Source organism: Colias eurytheme, chromosome 12 (genome assembly GCF_061535395.1).
Source record: "Colias eurytheme isolate Ceu_HAF_F1 chromosome 12, ilColEury1 Martin Lab GWU primary, whole genome shotgun sequence".
NCBI classification, from domain to species: Eukaryota; Metazoa; Arthropoda; class Insecta; order Lepidoptera; family Pieridae; genus Colias; species Colias eurytheme.
Genome location: NC_142991.1, coordinates 286,316 through 298,661, shown reverse-complemented (window position 1 = coordinate 298,661; position 12,346 = coordinate 286,316). Strand labels below are relative to the sequence as shown.

The following is a 12,346-nucleotide window of genomic DNA, read 5'->3' as shown; positions in this document are numbered from 1 at the left end:
CGCAGGTTTATGGTTCCTCAACATGCGGCTGCTTACTTACGTAGCTTCCGCTTTACTTCCGATGTTACTTGAAGTAAACCTTAGTCAAGTAAATGCCTGAATTTTTGTGAAATTTACTAGGCATGATTTTTGTTCGATAGATAATATCTGTAGGATAGATTTGTTCTATGTTTTTAATATTAAAATGATAAAATAATTAAGTTACTAATTTATTGGCATAAAATCGTGATGATAATCTTTATAAGTATGCCTTTAATTCACAAATTGCAAGAATAAAAACTATAACATTGTATTTTGTGCCTGCCATTAAGTAAAGCGTCTTTTAACAATCCCCCGTCCCCGTATTAACGATAAGAGCAAATCCTTGTTGTGGTAATTAAACTCGGTTAATTGTCGACAATTTAAAATTTAAGTTAATGTTCCTATACACCAATATTAGGATTTTTAAAGGTAATACAGTGGATATGTAAACAATTTTTAAATAGAATGTTTCTGACACAGTCAGCTCAGATATAGGTATGCCCAGATGCGTTAATTGAAAGAAATCGTGCTTGGATAAAAAAAATGTGTGCGTGTACACGCGTAAGAAGTGAAACTTCTTTATGACCTTATTTTTTCAAAAAATAATTTACTATATGCAACTTTACAGAAATACGTCGAATCACGCGTGGTAGGGATAAGAAAAAGATGGCGCGTAACGGAAAAATGTCACGCGTAACGAAAAAATGTTACACTAAATTTTTTTCCAACCCCGATAAAGAAGTTTCACTTCAAAAAAATTGTAATGCTTACTTTATAGAAATACTGTAATACATACTGTTTCAAAATGAAGTTTATAGTGTATTTCATTCTTATGATAGTAAAGATATTAGATTACTTGTACCTAAGGATTGTACATATTCTGAAAATAAATTTAAAAATTCACCGTAAGACCGATTGGTGGGCGTAGATTATCTTAAAAACACTGTATTACATTCCGTATACAATTCACAATAATATTGCGAATTGTGTGTGCCTAATCGTAATGTGTTTGACCCGACTAGTCTCGTGTGCACAGATCATATTAACCTAGAAGCGCAAAGCGTTACTTTTTATTCAAGTCAAATGTTTCACGATTTTAAACGAAAGAAGAAAAAGTTTTCCAAGTGAATTTAATTTGCGATTATATGTTTAAATTTGATTTCGGGGATATATGTTCAGAATTAAATGCAGTCTGGAATCAGTTGTTTAAATTGTTGTATACCTGAGACTCGCTCTATATAGGAGTAAAACACGCTTTTGATATGGAATTACGCAAATTTTAATTTGGCTTATAATAAATGTGGTTCTTCGCGCTTTATCTTATGACACGATAGATCTAAATACGTTTGGATTATCTAGTTCTTTTGATCTGTGTTTGTCTCGGATCATCAAACATTCACTTCTTCAGCGAAACGTTGATTTTAAGCTTAGATGACATTTATTGTACATTAGCATAGCATAATGTAAAGCCTTAAATTGATAGCGAAGTCTAAGCTAGCAACTTTAGTAAAGCGTCTTTAGCGTACCTTAGCTAACTTGATATTAAAATTTTGTTACGAAATGTGGGATTGTATTGACAATATGAAGATACGTTGAAATGATGTATGGTGATTGATGATGTTTTCGCAACGAAATATGGGGAGAAGTGTCATTTAAAAACGATTATGTATAAGAGTAGATGTTATTCTATTTGCTATGCTGTGGATTTGAACCTGTCATATAATTATATCCTTAGCAACTAAGCACATATAAAGAAGCGTTTTTTTTTTTTAAAATTAGACGCACAATTAAATTAGTCTATCTAAATTAGTGTACCCTGCGGTTTCACTCGCGTTAATAAGCTTTTGAAAAGTGATTTCTATAACCACATAAGATATAGAATAAGCTTAAATTATACATATACGTAGGTCGTAGGTAGTCTAAACTCCATACAATTTAAGGCTTAATCGATTCGAGGTAATCGCTGATTGCAATAGACTCGAAGACAAGCGTTTGGAGCACCTTCCCAATTAGACTGATTGCTCTGAAGTCTCTCTGCATTTCATTGACACGAATTGCTTGCAAAGTGATCTAGAATACATCCTTTAGTTTGTATCTTCGGGAAATTTCGGATCGAACTGGTACCTTATATAACTTAGAAGGAAGAAGAACTACGAAAAGTATGAAAATGAAAATAATCGAGATACTTAGAACTAAGTTAAATGTTTTCTTAAATTCTGGTCATCTCTTTTTCGTTACGTTGAAAGTAGGACGAAGTATTTTTACTAAAATAATTCGTCCTTAGACCGATATTTTTAAAACATTTGACGAAATATTTGTAATAATATCTACTCATATTAAGAAAATACCTGTATCCTGACCTACTATAGTAGAACAGGATACATATTATCTAGATAGAATAGTAATTATTAACACTATTACATAATAATTAAACTTTTCAGGACGTACAGGGCGCATGAAGCCTCGTCTACCGAAAATGAAAGCGAATTTAAAAAAGTATCGTTTCAAAGGTACGTCGTAGAGGGCGCTACTGTAGTGGGATACAGTGGATGTTGGCAGTAAAATCTTTTGTGATTATTTAATAATATAAAATATGGATAAACTGTATTTTTTAAGTAGGAATACCTACCTTAAAATTGCCAATGCCAAAAAAAGCAGAGTTCAATTATTATTTTGTTTTTATTGCCAACTCTACTATCGTTGAGTGTTTTGACCTTTCGTACCTACAGTAGCTAGACTATTTGTGTGATTCTATAAATTCCTAAACCCTTATACTTATGCTGTCTAAATGGGGAATGACCTATAAAAATCAGACACACAGACAAATAAATAAAAATATAAACAATTCTTGTTTACAAAAGACACTGAATAACTAAAACCGACTGATTTTTCTGCACGTAAGGAGTTTTTTTTTTTAATTTCTTCACTATATTATCTTCGGGATGATTTAATAATTGGTTTTTAAATTGAATCTTCTGGGTCTTCTTCTATTCTATTTGTTTATTTGTAAGGGTTGACTGCCTGGTAAGTATTTTTTTATTATTTACTTTATAAACATATAATTAATTTATAAACATTATTTTTATTCAATTAGAAAACTACAATTCAAGCTGTACCTACTTACAAACTTTCCTTTTCTGTTTTATCATTAAATTTATAGCAACAGCTGATAATCAATTCTTCTAAGAAGGTTGTTATGTAACATTTATATGTATTAAGAAACGTAAAAGACGTTATACATATTTAATATAAATGAAATACAAAGCAGTGCTTTTACTTATTTCATATTTGTTACGCTTCTCAAAAGAGAGAATTATGTCGTGGAATCTGTTACATTGTATAGTTGTGACTAAACTTCACAAAGTAATAAATCCATTAAATTATAAGGGATCAATACTCTTATAACTATTATTGAGATATTATGGTTATTAAGTTAGTAAAAGTTGTTAACGAGATCCCACACATTTGGAGTCAAAATATTTTACAATCTGATTAAAATAGAAATAAATATTATCGACGCCCTTTTGTCCTCTAGTATGTAGGCCCTATATTATACCGTTGAATGCTGCTATTAGACTTGTTTTGAATTAAACTAATTTTTGCTGTCTTATTTTATAGAATATAGAGTATAAAACAACTTCTACAAATATGTGTAACTTCTACAAAAATAAAACACTCTTCTGACCATTTGGTTCTCTCAAAAAGTAGTTTATTGTTTTGACTTCGTGTATTATCTATGTATATTTCTGTATTGCTTTATGAGCTATATTATTTTATATTAAATTTTTCAATAAAAATATACGATTCTTAAAGGATTAAAATAATTGCGGCAACTCTCGGTACATTTTATCGTGCAAAAAGAATTAATATTTAAAACACTCTTTCAATTAACCAGTAAATAATATGTATTTATATAACTGCTGCATTTTCTCTTCACGTATGCTGGAGAGAATTAAATCCGATGTTTTATTGCATTCATAACATTTATATTCGATTAAATTTTCTTAAACTTCAACCAATCTATTATAAATCTCTAAAATATTACGTGTCTATTCAAATTCTTTTTATCACTTCGTTCCAGAGCCACTACTTTCATCTGTAAGAATATGGTAATGAAATGGTATACAGTAAGGGCTAATTTAAACTAAGCTTTTACCAAAATTTTCGAAGACACATGACAATTTACAAACCAACACTTGACCTGCGTGATCATAAAAAATAACAATATGAATATACATATCATATTATGAATATAGTTATCGTGTTCGTTACTACATGCCTATATGAATATAGCCACACAATTCTAATAATAGAATTCTCTTCGCTCCCCTCTAAAAAGAAAAGAATTCAATTCCAAGCCACACTTCGCTCAGCATATTTATATAGGTCCGAGATTAATTGCAATTTAAATTATTTTATGGGATACTTATGTGCCACTGGGGCCGGGTATCCGCTGGGAACTGTTAAATTATTGGCCGTTATCAATTCCGACCCTTCACTCGGTATCGCCGATAAATATTTCAGATTTATCCGCACTTTTATTGAGGAAATTGTTTAACTTCACCTGTTTTATGAGTCCCATCTATATAGAAGCAGTGATAACATGATATGGTTCGCACCAAGGTTCGCACGCAAAGCAGGAAATATATGACATAATTTGACAGCTATCTAGTATCTTATATCTACTGACAAAATCACAAATTAGATGCACAGTTAGTAGATGCCTTAATTTAGAAATAGCTTCTTGAGAAATAGAAATAGAAAGCGTTTTATTTGCCACAATTAAAAAATATACATAAATCTTTTTATCTGACACACATAACATAAATATAATAGCAAAGGTGGCAAAAAGGACTCCCCGTCAGCAAAGCAGCAACCATTAATTAAAATGTATTGCTGCACTAATTTTCAGAGGAGACCACCTTCAAAAAATTTCGAACTGTTCATTTAAAAATAATGTGCACAATAAACGAATTACCAATATGACATTGCATTTTATTATCATTAAGCGGAACGCATTAAAATATAATCCAATAAATGGCAAATGCGATAATTCCCCGCACTTATGTACGAAGTTCCCCGCAACATTGATCCGCGGATAACCGGCTTTAAAACGTCATTACGATTTATTGCCGTCCCGAGTCATCACGGATAACTGTCCTCGGCGTATAATATCACATAACGGGTAATTTCCATATTCCCGGAAATATAAAACTCCCGGGATAACGTTATCCGAGTCGATTCGAGAAAGTTCGGGTCCCTTTTTAAATTCTTCGCAAATTATGCATGTCAAAATGTGCTGTCTAAGTTTGTGGATTTGCGGAATTTAAAAGTTGTGAAATAATTTTATTGCCTCGTGAAGGCCGTGACGGTTCTGTGGGTGCTCATTGCGTGAATTTTACTTAAAACGGAATATGATAACGATAACTGTTGCTATGGGAGCTTTGTCTTAATAATTTGGGAGGGATAACTTTTTATGGACGATTCGGATGAGGAAGCAAATGGAACAAGTTCAACAGTTTGACGGAGACATTACCTACACAGAGACACTTAAATTATATTGAATAATATGCGCTTTGATTGTTCAGCCGTTTAATTTATATTTAATTTTAAAATAAATGTTGGATACATTTACTTAGGTGTTGATAATTGAAATATTGGTTAGGAAATGGTATGTAGGTGCTAATAAAAATCGATAGTCTTTTATTTTATTTAGATGTTAAATGGCATATGTGTGCTTAAATAAAAATAATTTATAAATCATCATTCGATGTTTAAATAATAAACAGTTTGGTACCCAGAATTTCGTTATTTAAACAACAAAAATCACAGTTACTCAGAAAACTCAAAGCCATTATAACATTTCAATAACCTTTTCACACCTAACTTCCGAAACACAATCTTCAAGGAAGCTTTCTTCAATTACATCTGTCCCGTTTCCGCTGCAGCATTTCCGATATGTCTGTCTCATTTCAGCACAATACAGCCTCCGAGTAACGAAATTTAAAAACAATCCCACGAGTCGCGACACAATTTTGTCTGCGAGATTGTTACGCAATTTTTCTTGACGTATTGAGGTTATAGTGATGCTCGATTAGCGATTTCAGTAAATGCATACAATCAAAAATAAATTTTGTAAATGTAGAGTTAGGCGTAGTTTACTTTATGAGATAGGTTTGTTGTTTTGTTTTGAAATGAAGTTTACTTGATAGCAGTTGTTTCATACAATATTTAAAAGTTAAACTTGAATGCAGATGTACTACTTAAACCTTTCGAAAATAACAAAACTCAACTGTGTACCATACAATTAAAACTTCAAAACGATTAACAACGTACGTAGTTTAAAGAAGATACGTAGTTTATGCCACGTATCTACCTACAAAAAGGTGTGTACTAGAAATCAAAATAATTAAAATGAATCAACCAATGTCGCTTTCCTATGCAATGCGCGCACCTCTCCCCCGTCTCATTGAACGAAATCATAAGTTAACTAGAAAAGAAGAAAACTCAGCACAATTGGAAACATAGATACACTACAATCCTCGTATAGTTTTACATAACTTAATTGTTATCGACGACTTCGTCTGCGTTATAATAATTCACATGTGAATAAGATGATGATCGCGGTAAAAAGTAGCTAAATGTCATTTTCTAATCTATCTTCAGAAATAAAAATCATAAGATATGATCGCTCCAATGACCTGAAGGGACAAACAAACACTTTCAAATGTATAATGTAAGTTTTCCGCCCGCTGCTTGCCCGCTCTATCCAAACTTAACAAATTAATTATACATAAAGCTTCATCTAGAACGACTATCTATTAAAATCCTCATCAAAATCATGTCAAAATCCGTTTGATATTTTTAAAGACCTAAGCATAAGCAAGCATACATAGGGAGAGACAGCGAGAAGCGACCGTTTTATACTATGTAAGGATAGTGACAATTTCGCCCTGCAAGTTCTAAAAGTATTAGCAATACGAGGTGTAATTGTTATAAAACCTGATAGTCTACCACAGAGCTGGGGCTGGCGATGTGCCAAACGGATATACGCTAAACTTGCGTTCCGCTGGATGATCACATCTCTTATCTGTCATGCATTGAACTCATTAAGGAGTGGAATCGATTTATTGTTTACGGTCAATGGATCAGTATTCAGAACTTTTCAGACCGATTTTTATATACGCATGTCATTATTATAACGTACCTTTTTTCTTTCTGATGTATCTACAAGGATCTTTAGGAATAGACTTCGATCGCTTGTCGAAGAATTAAGTTTTTTTTAATAACAAGTAAGTATATTTTAGTGCTGCATCTCCCCTTCCTATCAATCAAATTCATTCTTAAAATGTTTAGTATACTAATTATTTTGGCAAAATCCATTTTATCAGTCCAACAATCAGTTTCTTACAATTCCGTTTCAATTAACACGAACAAAAGGTATCATATAAATGAACAAACGTATCATTAATCCATATTAGCCATTTGTACAAAGAAACGATTCCAATTTCGTAGCTGCAGCCCGAAGCGATATGGACTTATAATTCAATTCTACCCTCATTTACTTTCATACACGTACAAATGAAAAACTGCGCTATTGAATTTAAATATTGTTCGAGCTTTCTTAGAATTTAGTTTCTTGGTAGTTTGGTAACTTTGTAAATTCAATTCATAGAAAGAGCATGGATTTAGATCTTATATGATATCTATAGATGATCTTGTTTTGAAAGGTTACTTAATTACTTATATTCATATGATATCCGTTTTGTGATGGTTTTATTTTATAATGCAGTTAAATGTGTAAAAATAAAGGCTAGTTCAATTATTAAAAACTATATAAAAATAATTGTCAAACATAAAATTGCTTCAAAATTTCTTATTTCAGAACGCATATATTTCAATTTTCTAAGTTGCTTCATAAACGTAGAATTAGTGAAATTCTTCCAAACATTTAATACGTATGCTGATAAAGCTTAAAATCGCGTAGCAAGAGTAAAAGCTAACGAGGTGGATAACTCGCGAAGACGTCAGGCTTGTTATGGGATAACGAGTTTTATGATATTGTTATGGTCCGGTCGTTGCTATTACTTTAATAAATTATTACATATAAACTGAACAAGTTCATAATTAGGACTGATTTTATGTGTCCATTGTTTGGAAACTCATTTTTCATAAGTTTATTTAATTTTAAAGTCTATGAAACGAATTTTGTTTCAGATAGAGGTTTTTAACACAAGCTTTTAACATTATTTAATATTAGGTAATTATATAAAGAAAAGCTATTCTCTGAACAAAATAAGAATATATTTAATGCATTTGTTTTAAAACAAGCATAACAATCTGGTTTATTGATACCGTACGTAATAACACATAACGTATGATACAAAATAACATTTTATTTTTTCCTGCTATTTTGTCTATATAAAAACCAAAAATTCAGGTAATACAAGTACAACTATTAAATGCATTAGTACAAAAATATCGCCGATTAGCGCATTGTTCACTGCGTGTTATGTTCGTACAATGGGAGCTCAGCACGCGTCGGAATGCGCAATGCACAACTAACAGGAATTCTACAAATTCGTACGATGTTGGAAATTTTGGCCATGCTATTTCTATTTGTAGTTTTATTTTTACAAAATATGCATATGGTTATTGTATTTAATCAAATATGTTTATGAAAAATATACTTATATGTTATACTCGTCTAAAAATATTATTGCATAAAGCTTTCACTAGTAAAATTCCTGTGTTTTATACTATCCGCTGAAAAATAAAAAACCTTCATATGTAAACAATAGTATTTTTCTAAATGGAAACATTCGGCAGCAAACTCAAACTGAAATTTTCTATATTCATGCTAGCTTTTCACCTTTTTTTAAAGCAGGATTTATTTTATATTTTTATAGGAATATCTATAATAATGGCTATATTATACATGGTTTTTCCTAACCCCTTAATAAAAGGTTAAACATTAGGTACTACAGGATGTCACTACCTCTCCACAGAATACGGAAACTATAAAATTTTATACTCGTTTAAGGGCAGATGCTTTGAATTACTTGTACAATGTATCGGGTTACGTCTACTTTAATTTTGTTTTACAAGGAACTTTATAGGAAAAGCGTTTATGTTTTCCTTTGTGTCTAGTCTTTTCATACATATTTTACCTTCCTGGTATAGAAAATAGACTGTATGCAAAATAACAGAGCTTATTGAAGTGAATACGAATAATAACGAAAGAATAATAATTGTTCAAATGTTTGTTCCGGTTAATCATCTCTGAAACGACTCGACGGCTATATACAAGATAGGTAATATTTTAGAAAAGTTCATTTAGCTTATGTTAAACATGTTTTTACTTTTTTATTGTGGTATAGGATGGTACGCCTTAGGGATGGTCGAAATAAATAGCATTAATACATAGAAAATTTAAGCCCCAATATATCTTATTTCATACACAACCACCCATGTCCCATATCTCAGAAATCCCTTCATTTGTATATTTGCTTTATTTTGCCGTCGTATACACTTGCAGAGCTAAAGTTAAATTAGCTACACTAATTTGTAGCAAGGACTATTGTTTGTTTGTGTGTTACCTCCGTCAGCAGGAGTGGCAGGGCGTAAATGTTTGCTTCTGTTATAGTGATTACACGAAATTTGTCTTCTCGTTTCATATAAGAAGTCTAGCATTTGTTTAACTTACATACTTATACAGTTTTTTGTAGAATCTGTTTTCATACCTTGTTGTAAATATTAATCTATGAAGTATGAATATTCCTAAGCGCTTCTAAAGTGAGTCTTTGGATAAATTAATGTTCAACTTTGAGTGTATTTATGTCTTTTTTATTCTTGTAATATCACACATCTTCTTCTTCTATAATTAGAAATCATCTTTTTTTCTATAATTTATTCCTACTATTAGAAAAAGAATCGTGATCCTTTTGAGCCTCTCTGAGAAACTATTAGGATGGGCAATTGAAGTTATCACAGAATCAATGATATCCTGTTGGCTTTATTTTACTGTTGATAATCTCGCTATGAATTTTATCTTATGTTTTATTCAATAGAAATCAGAATGAAAAATGATAGGAACTGTAAATCATTCAATATTGAGTATTATTTTGCCAAAATTATCGACACTTGGAATTTTATGATTCAAATTTTATTTTTGTTATCAGGGATTATTTATTTAAATACTGTGACAACTGACAGGCGTTTTGTAGCGTTATTTATATTAGGGGGCGTCCATAAATTACGTGAGTTGTTTTAGGGGGGGAAGGGGTCGAGTAAAATCTCATCTAACCTTACGTTGGGGAGGTGTCGGCAAATATCACGCAATTTTTTTTTTTATTCAAACAAAGCAAATTATACTCTTTTGGTCCATTTAATCCAAATAACATGCTTAAGATTTTAATGTTACGGTTAAGATTTAAATATTCTATTGTTACCTTGTTATAACACTAAGGGCCGATTTTTCAATGCTTGGATAAAACTTATTCGTGGAATAATGTATAAAACTACCAATTTAAAAACGTATTCTAATTGCCTGTATTTGATAGTTTACGTGACATTTTAATATTATCTTGTAATACTTTATTGGACGGATAAGTTTTATCCAAGCATTGAAAAATCGGCCCTTATTATAACTTTCAGCAATATTAATTACTATTTTTAACTAGTCGTAAACAAAAGCACGAAGGAATTTTTTTTCTTTTTACAATGACAAATAAACATAAGAATTTAAGAAACATAAGAAACCCACATTTTGAAAAATCTCACGTGAGATGGGGGGATGGGGGAGGGGGTTCAATAGAATCTCATGATATCTCACCAGAGGGGGAGGGAGGGTCAAAAAATGGACAAGAACACCTCACGTAATTTATGGACGCTCCCTTAGGAGCTTTAAAAAAGAAGTGTTTTAGACTTTTAGAGAATAACAATCAAACTTTTAGTTACGCATATTTCGTGTTACCAATGACATGCGTATATGTACTTTACTATTATTATGTAATTAATACAGTCTACTTGGTTTTTATACTCTATCTTTTCGGGTGTGTTTTATTAATTAAATATGTATTTTTATCTTTTCTGGTACCAAAAACTATGCATAAATTAATTGTTATTTTGTCCACAGGCGACACAATATGCCCGAACGGCATGTTCCGATGTTCAGACGGCAAGTGCATCCCCGCGCTTTGGGTGTGCAACTACCAACAGGACTGCGAGAGGGGGGAGGACGAGCTGCAGTCTTGCCGTGAGTGGCTAGCTTTATTTTTTATTGTTTTGTGGTCTGATGCAAATTAACATTTGTATGTTACGTCTCTGGAAGGGAGGGAGGAAAGGGAGACGATTGCGAACATTCTTAGAGTGAGATCTATTATTAAGAAATTAAGAATTTTTAAACGTGATTTATTCATTATAATATTACCAAACAAGAAAATACTATTAACTTATTTAGAACATCTTTCTGTGTGCACTTCAGACTCGGTTTCTTCTGGATTCTAAGTAAATGTCAAGAGAAGAATTATCTTTCTTTTCCATATTACCTATCTCCTTCGTCTTTTGTCTTGGATTTCGAAAATTAGTGCACTTTATATGTTATGTCGTGCATGTTTTCGAAAATCACGTAGCAATAATCCAAATTAGACGAACAATTAACAGATTATTAATTGAAATCGAATCGCAATTGAAATTATGATTTCATTTCGAGAATTCTTCTACCCTAATCCTTTTTCGTAACAATGGGAAACGTATGCTCGACCAAAAACTAATCCTCTGACATTTATATACGACTTCCCAGTCTGTCTGTCCGTCACAGATGTCCACTGCGATGCAAGGACGAAAATTCGAAAAATCACGCAAACTGAAGCTCTTTATTCCCGCGCTTTTGTTGCGCCTGACAGCTGACAGTCGTTTTGACGCGTTTTCGCGCCATCAGAAAAAATGTATGACAGCTGAAATAGAGCGTTGTCAAATATACTCCACGTTGATAGGACAGGAAATCTCAATGTTTAATTTGTGCACAAAATACACCTGTAGACAATAAATGTTTAATAAAATATGTTCTAATGTTTCCTGAAGAAGAAAAAATGACTATACCTACTTACATGGAGTAAAATATCTTTTCATACTACAAAACTGGGATTCATCGAATAAGTGTTTTACTTTGACTATATTGCTAAATGGTAAAGGTAATAATCTTAGGGTAATGAAATTGAACCTAAACTGTGATTTACATTTGCGGCATTTGCCTTTTGAGTATTAGGAAAAAATTAAGTTTGCTCCTTTCCTGATCGTTTGATATTTCCTTATATGACGAATA

General features: G+C 31.7%; 1 protein-coding gene across 1 annotated transcript in view; it reads left to right on the top strand.

The window, feature by feature from the left end:
* mgl (low-density lipoprotein receptor-related protein megalin) overlaps positions 1 to 12,346 on the top strand; it is a 136,808-nt gene that overhangs the window by 94,250 nt on the left and 30,212 nt on the right. The window contains exon 2 of the mRNA XM_090107764.1: positions 11,159 to 11,278. Coding sequence (XP_089963890.1) covers positions 11,159 to 11,278 — 120 coding nt within the window. The remainder of the gene's footprint in view (positions 1 to 11,158; positions 11,279 to 12,346) is intronic.